A 17212-nucleotide genomic window follows, 5' to 3' on the forward strand; every position below is an offset into this window, starting at 1 on the left:
GCCAAAGTCAGATGCTTAACTGACTGAGCCACCCAGGTGCCCCAAACTTCTGTGGTAATTTTAAATGTCCAACAAACTTTTTCCACTAGGAGACCCTTATTTCTTTACACCAAACTGATCACCTCTGCTCTATCAAAATACTTAAAAATAAACTATACACATTTCCTTTTCCTTTTTATTTTTTAATACCGGCTTTATTGAGATATAACTCACAATACTAGTCAATCCATCTGCTTAAATGGTACAGTTCAATGGTTTTTATTGTATTTACAGCATTGTACAACCATCACCATAATCTATTTTAGAATGTTTTCACGTCAAAAAGGAACCCTCTTAATAACAGTAACTCCCCATTTTCCTCCGAATCTGGCCCCACCCCCAGCCCTAGGCAACAACGAATCTACTTTGTCTCTAGTTATGGAATGAATACATCATGGAAATAAAAGGCACAACATAAGGAATATCGTCAATGACATTGTAATAGCACTGCATGGTGACAGAGGGTAGCTAGCTACCCTGGTGGTGAGCACAGCATAAGGTTTACAGTTGCCAAATCACTATGCCATACACCTGAAACTAATGTAACATCGTGTGTCAACTACACCCAAATAAAAAAAAAAATAAATATTTTTAAATTAATTTTTTAATTAAAAATTACTTTTTTTAATTAAAAAATAAAACTAGGTCTGACATCAAGCAAAATTGAAGCCATGTTTAATAATTAATCCGTTTAAATCAAATCAGTTTCTTGACCCAAATTCATCTATAAAGTTACCCTGCTATCCCAACTTGAAATTCAAAATCAGTATCACTTTCTAGAGATGTCATGGCAAAAATAAAAAGGGAAACTTTAAAACATGGAGTAAGAAAAGAGATGGACAGGGGCGCCTGGGTGGCTCAGTCGGTTAAGCGTCCGACTTCAGCTCAGGTCAAGATCTCGCAGTCCGTGAGTTCGAGCCTCACGTCGGGCTCTGGGCTGACAGCTCAGAGCCTGGAGCCTGCTTCCGATTCTGTGTCTCCCTCTTTCTGACCCTCCCTGTTCATGCTCTGTCTCTCCCTGTCTCAAAAATAAAATAAACGTTAAAAAAAATTAAAAAGAAAGAAAAGAGATGGACAGCATTGCAACATGGATGAACCTTAAAAACATTATGCCAAATGAAAGGAGCCAGTTACAAAAGACCACATACTGTGTGATTCCATTTATATGAAATGCAGTACTTATTTTTTTTATCCTTAGTGATTAATCCTGAACTGCCTGATTGAAATTAAAATTCATATGCAGTGAGAAGTCTTTCTTGGATAGCAGAACTAACAGGAAGTCTAAGTGTACTCATAACAATTTTCTATTGCCTGAATTTTTATAACTTAGGGGATATAATTTGACTTTTGTTAAAGCCAAATCAGGTAGAATTATGTCTTTTTAAAACTAGGTTTGCTATACTTGAAGTTGCCAAATGCTGGGTCTTAACATACCTGCCTCTTCCAGCCGCCCTCAAATATATATATCCAACTCTTAAGTGGTGTATGTTGATTTTTTCATTCCTCTTGTATGAAAGGAAATAATTCACTTGAACAATTTAAATGCGCCAGAATGCAATGTAGTCTCTCATCCTAAGCGAGTATCATGAGGGTAGAGACACTTACTCCCTATTTCAAAGTGGCCCGGGGCACTCTACATCCAAGAGCACAGGTCCTCAACCACATGGGTGCACCTGCATGGAGCTAAGAGTTTTTATAAAATATACAAAACTTAGCTAGACATGCTCCAAACCAGACTCGGTCAATCGAAATCTCATTTTGGAGGGAGGCATGGATAATTTCAGATGTAATCAGTAGTTTGGCAAAGCTATACAGGTGATTCTGATGCACATCTTTGCTTATCAGCCGTGAAGGGCAATGGAAGCATCCAATCTGTCCCTTAATCAAGTCAGGATCTGGTCTAAGTAATGCAGAGAGAGTGCTGTTAATCTTTACGGCTCCGTATCTCCCTTTTCAGGACCCTTCTGCTCCCCAATTTCCAGTGTTCTCATCTGTACCTAACAGAATTCCTTTGTATGGTATCAATCTGAAATAGTCTACCACCTACAGCACCCCAAGGGATATAACAGAGGTCACCAAATGACGACCTCTGATGTTTTTGTTTGGTCAATCTGTTTGAACCCAGAAGTGGTGAGTTATAAAACAACAACAAGTTAAAATCCATTTTAGACAGGTACTTTGCTCATCACAGTACAAGCAGCTTAGACCTATTTTCTTCAGCTGGCCACTTCATACACTTAAATTACCAAGTGGCCCCCTGGAGGCATTTGAGTTCGCAAGTCCTGCATAGATAGACTGACTCCTTTTTCTTCTGGGATCAATACTTCACTGTTTCATCATCCAGTTGCCCCGAGTCCCATCTATTTTCTAAGATGACAACTTCTGACCTAAAAGTAAATTTTTCTGAGGCACTACCAGATGATAAAGGTTCAATGCGTATTTTCTCCCAAATGATGCTTGAATTTTAGTGGGAGACTAAGAAAAGTACAGTCACAACAAATGCGCATCTGGCAAAGGAAGAGCTGTGGACATTTTCAACAGATAGTATAATTTAAGTCTGTAAAATAACAGAATTGTATATTAGGAAGAGACATTATTATACTGCTGCAATATAGTAAACACTCATGATATAGCTGTAAACACTGTGGAATCTGCATTACGTGCTCGTGAAGAGAGTAGTTCCATAAAATCGCAGAGCACACATTTAACAATATGTCAAATGATGTAAAATAACATACAAAGATGTAGTGGGCTAACGATAAGACTGAGGTTGACAGGTCATTCACATACACTCAAGAGCCAATTATTAACCCATTGCTGGAATTTATAGGGAAATCCTGCCATGCCGATAGCACACTATTGTGAACGGGATCCTAAATCATATGGCTTGGATGCTGAACTAAGGTCTTCCTATTCCCTTTCAGAAGGCTCTACAAATTTTTTCAGATGTCTATTTAGAACTATATTTAGATTTATACACAAAACACACATACACACCCTTTACTGAAAGTTAAAGAGGATCTTTGAAAGTCATTCTACCCTTCTGGTTTTGGCTGACTGATCATCCTTCCAATGGATGAGTCATTCTAGCTGAATAACAACGTACTGATCTTTGTGGGCATTCCTGTAATGTAGACTAGGAAGTACCAAACATCTGCATAGGTTCTCAAAATAAAGAGGGAGGCATTAGTCATGAACACAGGGAAGTCTGCCCCAATGCTGCTTACTTTTCTAAGGAGAAGTTATATATCATTTGTATATATAACATTAACTTCAAAAATGAAGCTATAAATCAAGTAATTACCTAAACTTTGGTATAAATAATTGAGAATTCTGTAGCATAGGGGCGCCTGGGTGGCGGAGTCGGTTGGGCGTCTGGCTTCGGCTCACGGTTCGTGAGTTCGAGCCCTGCGTCGTGCTCCGTGCCGACAGCTCAGAGCCTGGAGCCTGCTTCGGATTCTGTGTCTCCCTCTCTCTCTGTCCCTCCCCCGCTCATGCTCTGTCTCTCTTTCTCTCTCAAAAATAAATAAACATTAAAAAAATTTTTGAGAATTCTGTAGCATAATATGAAATTCGTGAAAAATTCTACAAAGAAGTGCAACTATGGACAGAATCAATTTTGATGGAAGTTTTTTTGTAAATATGTAAAACTATTATTCTGAGAAATGTACTAATTATAGAAAGGAAAAAGACCTCTGGACAAGAGCAGAACGTCTTTGCCAAGAAGATGTCTGTCTTCTTCTCTACAGGAATACTTGACTACAAACTTACGGCAAAAAGACAATATCTCATTGATTCTTTAATCAGCTCTGTAAATTAAGTATGGAATTAGTTTTGTTACAATACATTGAAGAGAAAAAAACAAATGTAGATACCAAAGGGGTTGTCTACAATTAGCTAATACACTCCTTATATGAGGAGTTAACAAAACAGTAATAGTAGTGTTATTACAAGTAAAGTAAAATCAAAATCAAAAGAAAAGATTATTCCTTCACTGCGAAATACTAAATTCAGAAACTACGGGCAACCTCTCTCTTCCGCAGCTTCTGCATATCCAGGCTTTGTTTGAGAAGAACGATGGAAAAGAAGCAGAGTTAAAATCTAGCAACGCCTACTGAAGAATGAGGGGTCAAGTAGAATGGTGTGAAAGGTTTGCTTTAAAACATTCCAGAGAAAATAGGGAAAGAGAGAGACGAGATGAAGCAATGTGGCAACACGCAGACGGCAGCAGGAGCTGGGCAATGGGAATGTGGGGTTCACAGTTACCCTGAGTTTGTATATATTTGAAAGTTTTCACAGTGAAAACAACTGTACCCAAACATCGGGGAACCCCAAGCAAAACTCTTCAAGGAACTAAGGAGGTGAGGGACCTGGGAGTCTTAGGGATATAGGCTCTATTCAATCCTTGCTCTGTACTCAACTTGCAGACCATACCTGTCAGGACTCAAGTTTCTGACCTTTTATGGCCTTCTCTTGTATCAAACTCAAATTAGATGAATAATGTGGTCTCCTTAATCAAATGACCTGAAATGTCCATAGAAGCTGAAGAGGTAAGTCTTCCAATCACTGAGTGAGATGGGGTGGGATGGACTGAGCTGAAGACAGCGTTGCAAATCTTACTTCCATAATTCTTTTTTTTTTTTTAGGTTTGTTTATTTATTTTGAGAGAGAGAGAGAGAGAGAGAGAGAGAGAGAGAGAGAGAGAGAGAGAATGAGCAGGGGAGGGGCAGAGAGAGAGAGGGAGATAGAGAATCCCAAGCAGGTTCTGTACTGTTAGTGAGGAGCCTGAACTGGGGCTCAATCTCACTAACTGTGAGACCATGACTTGAGCTGAAATCAAGAGCTGGATGCTTAACAGACAGCCATCCACGTAACCCAACTTCCATAATTCTTTTTTTTTATTTTTAAATGTTTATTTATTTTTGAGAGACAGAGAGAGACAGAGCACTAGCAGGGGAGGGGCAGAGAGAGAGGGAGACACAGAATCTGAAGCAGGCTCCAGGCTGTGAACTGCCAGCACAGAGCCCAACGTGGGGCTCAAACCCACAAACTGTGAGCTTGTGACCTGAGCCAAAGTTGGACATTCAATTGACTGAGCCACCCAGGCGCCCCATCGACTTCCATAATTATTGAGCTTTGATGACTCTGCTTAAGATTAGGTCGGCACAAAACCTGCTTCTTGACTAAGAATAATGGCTTCATAACAAAGTCATTGTCCATGTTAATCTGATTTTCCTCTATAACCTAATATTGTTTTTTTTTACTGCCTTAAAGTATTAAATATAAATAAAACATAAATTCTGATATGTTTCCATGAAAAAAGGAAGCACAGATTTCAATGCTATCAAGTACCAACCTTCTCATTACATACCCAGGATTTCCAATGTATCTCACATTCTAAAAAGTGAATTTTTCCTTTATTTCAATGTAAAAATCCAAAATACTCTAAAATCAAAATTTTACTGAAAGCATTTAATAAAATATTAACAATAAAATAGAGACATGTAAGCTGGCAGGACCCAGGTTTCAAACAAGCAAATGAATTCAACATGGTCTAATTCATATCGTGTTAGAATCTATACAGAAAGTGTTAAAGAAAGCCATCTATTTAAAATCTTTTGGGGACTATCTAGTCTTTAAGATTCTGTTCCAGAGTAAAGGACCTACTCGGAACTTCCCAGAAGCCTCTGGTTCACTGGAGAACCAAAGATAGAAGGACATAGTGAAACCGCAGAAGAAAACGGTGGTCCCTGGGCAGGCTTCGCTGCCCTGCCCTGCTCTCTCCGGAGAAAGGCCATGGCAAAGGCCTCAGGGAGTCTATCAAGAGAGACTTTCCATGATGCTTACTGGGGTATCCTATTCTATCATTTATATAGGTAAATTACATGTATAATAATAAACCACTGCTTCTTTGAAGACTTTGATAAAGAAAGTTTGGATTTAAGTCGGTATTAACAGTTTCTTAGAATTCAAAAAAACTGTAGTTATTAATGTTTGATCAATCCCTATGGCATTAGTTTCCTGTTGCTGCTGAACAAATTCTCTTCAGTTGTGGTGGTAAGAAGTTTAAAGTCAAGGTGTCCAAAGGGCTGCATTCCTTCTGGAGGCTGTAGGGAAGAACCTTGTTTTTTCCTCTTCTAGAGGCTACCCTCATTCATTGGCTCATGGCCCCTTCCTTGCACCAAGCCAACTTCACATATTCCCTGACTAATTCCTCCTGCCTCCCTTTTACAAGGGCCCCTGTGATTACACAGGGCCCACTGATAATCCAGAATGATCTCATCTCAAGATCCTTAACATGATCAAAACTACAAGGTCCTCTGTGCCATATAAAGTGACATTCACAGGTTACAGACATTAATTAGGATGTAAATATCTTTGGGATCCATTCTTCAGCCTGCCACACTCATAAAATAACTATGATACACAATTACAGCTTTTGCTATTGTAATAGTGAACTGGGAAACCAATGAGACTATAATCTATTTTCCTATTATATTCATAATTCTAATTACTATCCATGGATGCAAACAACCTTTCCTCAGAAGAATTAATAGTTAAGTTCTTGAAAAATAAGAAGGGTGTAGGGGGCCGTAATCTTGATAAATAAGCAGAATGATTACTTTTGCAGATCTTACACTTTCAGAGTGCTTTGCTGTCAATATGATCACATATATTATCTCATTCCATCTTTCATATGAAAGGTCCATGTAGGATTTGAAAATGAATTCTGTCTGCCTCCCTAGCCATCTACTAGCAAGGAAGGAATATCAAAGAGTTTACTGACATTACCCTGGACGAACAGGCAGAAAAGGCTTCACATGCTGCTCACTTTTTCTTCTCTTAAAAATGATCAGGGCAACTGTACGGTTATATCTCAATCCGATACATACTTGGAGATTCTTTAAAGATGAGCAAGAAAAGGTGCTGGTAAATTAATAATAATGATAATGATAATGATGATAATAACAAGAAGAAGAAGAAGTTGAAGGAGAAGGTGAAGGAGAAAATTTGCTAACATAGATAGGTCTCTGCAAACCAGGCACCTTTACAAAACAAAATATTGACAAGACATATAATCATATATAGTATCGGAAAGTATCACACTGTACATTGGAAACTGAGAGGGTTTTTTCTTAGCAGTAATTACAATAACAAGGATCACAGTGATTTTAGAAATTATTTATGTAAGCTATCACACACACTTCTGCTGTAAATTAGCCATGAGTACTAGTTAATGGACACATTAAAAGTTTTACCACACATTTAATATTTTCAGAATGTACCAGAGATTGGAACAAAGCATTAGCCTCATTCCCTTGGCACAAGCTCTATTTGTTTGTAACCGTAAATTGCTTTGTACAGAACACGTATGTAATGGGAAAGTTCAAAACAAAATAATTATCTTGTTTGTACCAGTCACCACAAAACTAAAACATTTCCAAAACCTAAATTTTCCATTACACCACAATCATACTTAAGGAATAGAGAAGACACCGGATATGCTAGAAACTTACAAAGAGCCATGAACATGATACCAAAGGAGTACTTTAAGCCATTTTAATAGTTTTTAAAGCATCTTTCAATTGCCTACTAGACATTGCCAAGATACCTTACCATCATTTCAAATTCTCAGTGTCTAATTCACAGTGCCTTCTTTTCACTCCCCACAAGCCTACTTGTATTCTTGTTTTCTACCCGTAATTAAAGGCATCATTTATATAGCAGTCCTCCCAAATTCAACAACTCTATGTTAGTTTCCTCCTCTCCTCCTTCCTTTCCTGTTGGCCATGGCTCTCCAGTCTTTCCCACAAGATCTCTCATGCACCTCTTCCTTCCCTCCCGTTACAGATGGCCTTTATGATGGTTTGCTTGAACAGTAGAGCAGTGTCCAACATGGGCTTCCTGCTAAATCCATAACTCTTGTCAAATGCATCTGATAAGAAGTTGCCAGAAAGGGCTCTCATGTAGCACTTAGAACTTTTCTTGAATAAGTAATAAGGATTTGTGACACAAACAAACACGTTCAAAATATATTTAGGACGAAAAATACATCTCCCTCCCAAGCCTGCCCCCAGCTACCAAGTCTCCTTCCTGAAGGCACATATCTGTCAGCTTCTACGTATCTCTCCAGAGAAATGCTCTGTATATACAACAAATATACGATCTTTCAAGGTTTAAATGTATAGCTGCCTGCACATACACACAAACAAGCACAGAGTAACAAACACAGAGTAACATTTTACACATGCTCACTGTTCTACATCTGGCTTTTCACACTGATCACAACTTGGAGTTCGGTGTGCATTATTATACACAGAGCAGACTCCTTCTTCTTCACGGTTGCATAACACTGTACTCTGTGAAATATTTCATAATTCATTTCAACCAGTCTCTAACTTAAACATTTGGGGTATTTCCAATCTTGTGCTATTGCAGTGGGTAAGTGGCCTTGTCCATATGCCTTGGCATACATAAACAGTACGTTTCATGACCTCTGCTAATTCTGGATAGTGTGGGCAGGGAAGCCACTGATGAACCCAAGGACTTAAAAAACCTTCTTTACAATCTATCCTGTGAAGTGTGTATCTTGGTCATATTGTATTAAACCTCAGGTTAAAGTCTTTTGGAGGTTTTTCAGTAGCACTTTTGAGGACAGACCTGTGAGTCCTTGGTGGTAGGCATGCTTTTATCCATCCTGAAAAGGCATGTACAACCTGAAACATATTCACGTGAACAACAATCTACTTGTACAAAACAGCAACTCTAAATTCCTACAAAGGTTCTCAAGGGGAGAAGGATTAGCAGGTTTGCCCTGATAGCTTTTCTTACATTATGAGCCTAACAAATAGAGCACTCCAAGTTTTTAGTTTAGCTACAAAAGGACCAATGGTTTCTTGCTGCCTAGAACTTTGGTCTGAGGAAGCTCATAATAACTTTAAAGAAGTATTTCTCCAGGCTATACTCTTGGAAAAGATGGTATATCGTTACACGAAAAGATAAACATGATGTACTTACAGAAACAATGATAATGCATTTCATTTCTAAAAGCCTGATGTCCAAGTTAGAGAAAAAAGAATGCAAATTTCAAACTCCACTTTTAAATTATCAGCTTTCATAGTATAAAGCCATCTATACTACATATAAGTCAATTTTAAGAGGCAAAACAACCACTCAGATTGCATTAATGTGGTATCATTTTAGAGCGCTATAAAATAGGTTAGCCACAGAGACATAAAAAATATGTGGTTTGCCATTATCAGGCATCTGATAATTTTGAGACCACTGCAATCATCAGTCACAGGCAAGAATCGTGTTTCTAAGACTTATTGTTAGCATAAATATCATCTGGTCATGATGTAAGGAGTTCAACAAGGATACAAATATTTATGGGTATATTATAATCCGTCATCATTGAGGAGAAATGAGGAAACTGTGTGCTTTAAAGCTAAAACTTGAAATGACACATTTCTCTGAAAGGAAAACTAGGGTCTATCATTCATTCATTCAACAGCACATTCCTTCCTTCGTTCAACAAATGCTTATTGTCTTTCCCCTCTGTTCCAGGCCTTGTGTTAACCCTGGGGATCCAGTGGTAAAGAAGACAGTCTTTGGGTATGCAAGAAATTTCAGTCCCCACCATCTCCCCTCACTCCTTGCCACATACACACACCATGCAAAGGTCTCTCCAACAGCATTCTTGAAGGATGGTCACTTAGCTCTTGCTGTTTGGTAGAATGAGACAGTGTGTGCAAAGTGCCTGGGAATCTCTAAATCACTCCTTGCCTACTCCCAACAAACCCCAAGAGCCGGGAGCCCCCAGTTCTACATTAGCTGTATATAGCTATTAGCCACCCAACCTTGAGAAATTCATTTCAGCCCTCTGAACCTGAGTCCGCTCTGAGAACTCTGTTCTTGAAGGCCCCTTCCAGTTCGTAGGGAATGAGAGGGCTACAGATTTCTAATAATGGACAGAGGCATTACCTCACAAGAGGCCTGTTCTATCAGATGACTCATGTTAGAAAGTTCTCTTTTAAGTAGAGCTAAAATTGTCCCTCTGTGAATTCAACTGTGAATCTTTCTCCTGCACACTGCAGTAACATAAAACCTGTCGACTGCCTCTTAGACATGAGAATCCATCACATATTAAAAAGATGTCATTTCCCCAAATCTTTCAGATAGAAAGTGCCCTCTAAAGTCAGTCAATCCCACGATTCCCAGACCTTTGTATAATATGGGTTGCCTTCCTCTGGGAGCTCTTGATCAACATTTCTATTCAAAATATAGTGCCCAAAATAAAATATAGTATTCTAAATCGGCAGTATGACCAGCAAGTGTTTAGCAGTATATCAGGCAATGCTATAGAAAATTCTGTGATTGACTTGGAGGAGAAGAAGCAACCGAAAACATAAAAAAAAAACAGAGGAATACTATCTGACCAAACTCATTTAAAACTCCACAATAAATGGGGCACCTGGGTGACTCAGTTAAACATCCAACTCTTGATTTCAGGTCAGGTCATGATCTCAAGATTTGTGAGATCTGCCATCTGAGCTGGTGACGCAGAGCCTGCTTGGGATTCTCTCTCTCTCTCTCTCTCTCTCTCTCTCTCTCTCTCTCTCTCAAAATAATAAATAAATATTTAAAACAATAAAAAAAATAACTCCACAATAAAGAGTCACAATGGCAGAGTGGTCAGAGCACAGATTGAAGCCAGATGACCTGGACGGGTTCAGATTGTCACTATTTACATGTATTAGGTGTTGCTTCTCCATTTCAGATTTGTCATCTATAAAATGGAGAGCATAATACTACCTACCAGGACTAATATAATTAACTGAATGAATTATTAGCATTTCGAGATGGCACATCGTAGTTATAGTAAATATTATCATCAGAGTAGGCAACTTATTTATCTAAGTGATTATTTATTTAGATGATAATCTAAACACCTGTTTTGTGACATGCATTCACAGATGACATAAAAATAACTTTTCATTCCTTCCTTTGTAATTGAAGATTGAGGTATTAGTGGATAAAAGTAAACTGACACTTCCTTAGGTTCAAAGGATCTGATATCTCTCTTAAGAGAGAAGATGAACTGAATTATAATAGAGAGGAAGCTAAGGGGAAAACAGAATCAACAAAAAGTACACATTAAAGAAACAAGTTCTGGGGCACCTGGGTGGCTGGGTCGGTTGGGCATCCGACTTTGGCTCAGGTCATGATCTTATGGTTTATGAGTTCGAGCCCCATGTCACGCTCTGTTCTGACAGCTCAGAGCCTGGAACCTGCTTCGGATTCCTTGTCTCCCCCTCTCTCTGCCCCTCCCCTGCTCGTGATCTCTCTCTCTCCCTCTCTCTCAAAAATAAATAAGGATTATCCATTTCATCAGTTGATGGAATACTACATGGCCACAAGAAAGAATGAAATGTGGCCCTTTGTAGCAATGTGGATGGAACTGGAAAGTGTTATGCTAAGTGAAATAAGTCATACAAAGACAGATACCATATGTTTTCATTCTATGTGGATAGAATGTGGATCCTGAGGAACTTAACAGAAGACCATGGGGGAGGGGAAGGAAAAAAAAAAGAGGTTAGAGTGGGAGAGAGCCAAAGCATAAGAGACTCTTAAAAACTGAGAACAAACTGAGGGTTTTTGGGGGGTGGGAGGGAGGAGAGTGTGGGTGATGGGGACTGAGGAGGGCACCTGTTGGGATGAGCACTGGGTGTTGTATGGAAACCAATTTGACAATAAATTTCATATTTAAAATAAAAAAATAAATAATTAAAAAAATAAGCATTAAAAAAACTTTTTTTAATAAAAAAAGTAAACAAATTCTTAAGAACATTTTCCCCCTCCCATTAAACAGCTGCTCATTTCAGTTATACTATGAATGTATAATTTTCAGCATTTTATGTGCCATAAACATTATATTCTCTGTATTGGTTTTTATGCCTACTTTTTGAAACTTCATTGGAGGAATCAAATCTAATGATAATCAACTTTCAGTCATGTCTGCAGTGGCAAGTGACCCCTGAACTAAAATGACTCTTTGTTCCAGTGCTCATTTAGTTCTAAAAATAAATGCTACCACATGGTTTCTGTGTTTTACACAACCGAGAAAAGCCAGCATGGGTGTGCAGTAACCGCGAGATTCCAAACGCACCCACAGATAGCTCACTGAAAATGTTCAGGGTAGTGAGATAAACCAAATAAATTGCCTCTGTATTTCTTTCTAGTTAAAAAAAAAAAATTAAAAAAGCTTTCTTTACAAACTTCCATAAAAAGTGTTAACAATGTCATACAATAATTTCCTTAAAAATGATGACTCATTTAAGATGTAGCCTAAACGACATTAAAATGTAATGAAAGCAGTCATTTGGACAACACATTTTTTTAAAAATTTTTTTTTAACATTTATTTATTTTTGAGACAGAGAGAGAGCATGAACAGGGGAGGGTCAGAGAAAGAGGGAGACACAGAATCTGAAACAGGCTCCAGGCTCTGAGCTGTCAGCACAGAGCCCTACGCGGGGCTCGAACCCACAAAACGTGAGATCATGACCTGAGTCGAAGTTGGACACTTAACTGACTGAGCCACCCAGGCGCCCCTGGACAACACATTTTGAAAAGCCTAATGTATAAATGTGATTGTGATGGCTTTCAAATCATTAAAAAGCTGTTCTTTATCATATACATCTACATAACAAGGTATGATTGAAATTTCATTCATTATAGCACAGTTGCTTTCCCGAATAACCTATTAATATGAGGTAACAGTGGAGATAAATCTTCACTGCACCTCTGAAACATAGGCAGGGTGGGACGCTTTCTCAAGATAAAGTTCATCCACATACTCCTTCAAAATTCCCAAACTTGTTGGGAATTGGCAACACGCTTCCACTTGTGAAGCGCACGGGGGGAAAATGACCTCAGGGTTATGACAGCCACTAGTGCTTGGTAAACTATATGTGCTCGTCACTGGGCTGGGGATTGCGATGTGTTATCACATTTCACTTAATCCTCATAACCCCATGAGGCGGGCTCCGTCGCCGTCCTCAGTTACAGGTGAACTCATTTGTCCAAAGTCACGTAACTAGACAGGGCCAAGCAGGACACAAACCCACACTGTTGGACTTCATGGTCTAAAGTCTGCAACCGAGTAAGTCACAAAAAGCTGGGATATACACATCATGGTAAGTGAGAAAGAGACAAACAGAGCAGCGGAGGTGAGAAGAGAGAGAGAACAGGGGCAAAGACTAACCGGATGGAAAGAACACGGTGTGAGAAGGAAGCACCCTGGCTTACACATCAGGAGGGCTGGGACCCTTCCCCAGGAGGCACTGGTGTGACCAAGGGGAAGTCAATTCTCTCCGGTCTAAGAGAAGGACACCTTTGCCTACAGCACAGTGGTGTGTTAAAATTAAAACGTGAAAGTGGAAATAAAACACCAGAACACCATGCAGAAATCAATAAAACAAGAAAAAAGAAAGGAAATGAGACAATTAGAAAATGAACGACAAAATTAAGAACGTCTCGTGGATGCCACCATTGTAGACGTGCTATGGTAGAACTTAAACTACACATAAATTCGTGATGAACGTTAATGAATCCTGAAGGATTATAAATTGCCAAGAAGGCTGTCAGGGTTGTCCTTTTCCATTCCCTGATCACATCACTGACACCTAATGTCACGGAAAATGCTTTTAGTTTTTTGTTGTTATTGTCACTGCCGTCTACTGCAGAAGACACATGTAAAACCTGAAACTCCAACCTTGGTTAAAATTAGCCCAATTTAAGGGCTAAATATGCATGTGTGGATGTGTACATACACATATCTGTATATATTTAAAAATCTGTTTATTTCAACACTGTGAGATCCAGAGGAAAGGAATTTGGCGATGTTGTGTGCCCGACAGAAACAGTCAGCTAACAAATGGGCGTTGTTTTTAGCCACAAAGTTTGTGGTAATTTGTTACAAAGCAATTGAAAACTAACATGTACCTGAGGTGACTAAGACAACCAAAAAAAAAAAAAACCACCAAGAAAATTATTCATTCCAAGGATGGGAGCACAGGACTGTGCAAGGAAGGAAAAGTAACCATCAAGTAGGCAGGTCTGAACCATGTCCACAAGTCCTGTGACGCAACGCTCATGGTGTTTATGTTCCCTCCCTTGAAGCTCAGTCAGCCTTAGTGACTCACTCGTAACCCACAGAATGCGGCAGAAATGATGCTGAATAACCTCCCATGTTAAGTCAGTTTCTGCCGTGGTCTCTAAAACAGTGCTCTAGGACCTGTTCTACTAGAGAGCTTGGCATTGGGTTTTCAGGCAAAGCACTGCATTTCCATTTTCTGTTTGCTAATTATAGATTTTCCATTTACTATTGTCCCTTGTCAATATATCATCCTTAGGGACTTCAAGGCATGGCTGTAGTGAAGCTGAATTTGGCCATTCCTGTATTCTCTAGCCATAATACCACCAAACTACACCATTAACCTTTGACATGAACTAGCTAAAATAACAGCATTAATAGCAGTCAATGCAATCCAGAAAGGTAGGATATTTAAATATTTAAAGATAGAGAGGATTGCCAATTATTGGTTGAAAATCTATCTCTTACTCTATTTTATTCCATAGAAAGTTCTACCAAACTGATTTGCTGTAAGACTCTAAGCAATCTGCCTAACATTTTAGTCTCCCCATTTCTGGACCAACAAACTTCAGGAATAATGTTTGGTTGAGTGGATAAATTTCTTGAAAACATTTCAACCAAAAGTCTTCTCATGTGTAAAATACACTTTCATCTTATTAATTAAATCAACAAATACTTATGGGTAAGTTACTATGAGGTAAAACAACATGACAGAGTTTCTGTCCTCAGGGAGCTGATAATAAACATAAGTACCTAATTAAATAAAAAGGCAGAATATAGTGAGTTCTATAATAAAAAAGATACAACAGGAGAGATTGAATGTACTTGTAGGCCAAGAAAGAGCTATGCAAAGGACCTGAATAACTTCTCTTAAATTCAAGCTTTTCACTTCCTTTTACCTTTATATACACCAACACCTTGGACCTCATCTTTACCTGAAATTGTTCTATCTTTCAAATCTTAAATTTTGGAACCCTCTTCCAAACAAAATTCTAGATCCCTTTTGGGGAGAAACTCTTGATTGTCCACTCCCCCATGAGCGTCCAGTGTCCACAGAGGAGAGAGGACTACTAGGGAAGGCAAGTGGTTCATCACCCTACCCCACCTTCACTTGGGAGGAAGGAAAAAGAAGCAACAATTTATCAGAAGCTCTGTACTTAATGGTTGTTGGGTCTTGTTCAGCCATGAATAAAGCCGTCCCTCACTCCCTACGTTTTATTCTCAAGAACCGAGAACACAGAGGGGAAGATGGATGAGTTATTGATCCCTCAAACATCCAATAATCCCTTTACCTTTCTGTCTGATACATCCTACAAACCATCTACCCTGGATCAATTTAGTTGTTTCCTCTCCCCATCCTAAAGAAAATGCGACAGGCATAGAAATAAGGTGCATTATTAAACTTGACCTCGATCTTTGCTAGACATTATTTACCACCTCATGATCTACTACAGGTCCCTGTTCAGTGCCAACTCTCATTTTCTACAGAAGCGACTCCAAAGCCACCTAAACTCTTACTCAGGGCAGATGACCCTGTCTTCAATTTCATTAAGAAAACAGTAGTATTTAGGTTTGAGATGAATGAACTTCCTGCACACACTTAACTCCATAAACTTTCTGTCTCCTAATCAATGCTGATCTTTACATGAGCTCCGGCTCCCACACCCTTCAGCTTATTCAGCAGTCATGCTCCGTCCATTCTCCCCCTACTTCCTGGACACTCCAACTTTGAGTCTAACACTTCTTTTCTCTCTTCATACACATTCAAAGCCCATTTTAAAGACAAAGCAAAGCAACAACAACAAAACCAAAATTCTCTTCAAGCCTGAACATTCTTCTAGCTATACTTGTTCTCCTTTTCAAACCAGCAATCCACCCCGGCCTCCCTGCCTTCCCGCCTTGTTCCGGAGTGCAGCCTAATGCATTCCACCCGGCCCCTGAAGTCATTCCCATCAGTGTGACCCAGTCACCTCCAAGGTAACAAATTCCATAAACGCTTTCATCTCTTCTTTGACTTGACCTCTCTGCAGTATTTGATGTCTGAAACTTCCGTCCTAAAACTATCTTCCACAGGCTTTTCCTAACATCATCACCTTCTAAAACTCCTCGTATACTTCCGAGTGCTCTGTCTTTATTGGTCCAACTTGAAATTTTAACATTTTCCCAGGATTCTATTCTTGGCTTTCCTCTCCTCAAACTAAACTCTCCCTGGGGAAGGGGGAGGGGCAGGAATATTTACACCATGAATTATCCCACGTGCCCATAAATCAATATGGCTAAATCTGAATGCATTTGCTTCCTCCCCCACCCCTGCCCCTGCCAGTGCTTACCTCTACCGTGGCACTGCTCTGTGTTTGTTCATCTGTCTGCCTTCCCTGCCCTGGCATGCCTGGGAGAGGGACACAGCTCGCCTCTGTCAGTAGTGGCAGCTTCTTGAGCAGGGGCTGGGAGTGTGCAGGGGGCAACAACACAGCAAGAGCAGTGCATCTTAGAGGGCCTAGGAATATGAAGTTATAAAAAGTACCCCAGATGGACTTCACTGGACTGTATTGTGACTAGCGCACAGTGGGTATTCAAATCATATTTTTTGAATGAAAGAAGTACAGGAAGAATGAGATACGTGGATACGCTTTGCAGAAGTGGCAGAATTCCAACAGCTACAGAAGGAGGAGGAATCATTCGAGCCAGAGGGAACGGGAAAAGCCCGAGCGCAGACAGAAAGCCTGGACCAGGGAGCTGCACGAGGACAGAGTCTCAGGAACACGAGAACACCGAGGCGTGATTTTATGAGACTTTAGGTTGGAGCCGCAAACGCCACTTGACCGGCAACAGCGAGCCAGTGAGTTCCTTCCAGCAACGTGATTTGTAATCGGGAAGGAATTCGCTGAAACCGAGGCTACCTCTTAAGTAGCTATCAAATGAATTACTTAAGTGAGAATAAGTGAAGGCCTGAACTATAGCAACCACCTGAACTGCAGCAACAGAGCAAAAGTAGAACAGAAGGAAAAAAAACATT

At 39.6% G+C, this 17212-nt stretch overlaps 1 protein-coding gene across 9 annotated transcripts in view; it reads right to left on the bottom strand.

The window, feature by feature from the left end:
- The window catches only part of DGKH (diacylglycerol kinase eta), a 192032-nt gene that overhangs the window by 86955 nt on the left and 87865 nt on the right, over positions 1 to 17212 (bottom strand). The window contains exon 1 of one of the 9 annotated variants that reach the window (XM_047860703.1): positions 9900 to 9988. The exons of 6 other annotated variants lie outside the window; for them this stretch is intronic. Coding sequence is in view for 1 of the 3 variants with exons in the window: in XM_047860625.1 (XP_047716581.1) it covers positions 9713 to 9715 (3 nt within the window). In the remaining 2 variants the exon portion in view is untranslated. 2 more of the 9 variants (XM_047860771.1, XM_047860625.1) reach the window with 2 other exon arrangements.

The sequence above is a fragment of the Prionailurus viverrinus genome, chromosome A1 (assembly GCF_022837055.1).
Source record: "Prionailurus viverrinus isolate Anna chromosome A1, UM_Priviv_1.0, whole genome shotgun sequence".
Taxonomy (NCBI): Eukaryota; Metazoa; Chordata; class Mammalia; order Carnivora; family Felidae; genus Prionailurus; species Prionailurus viverrinus.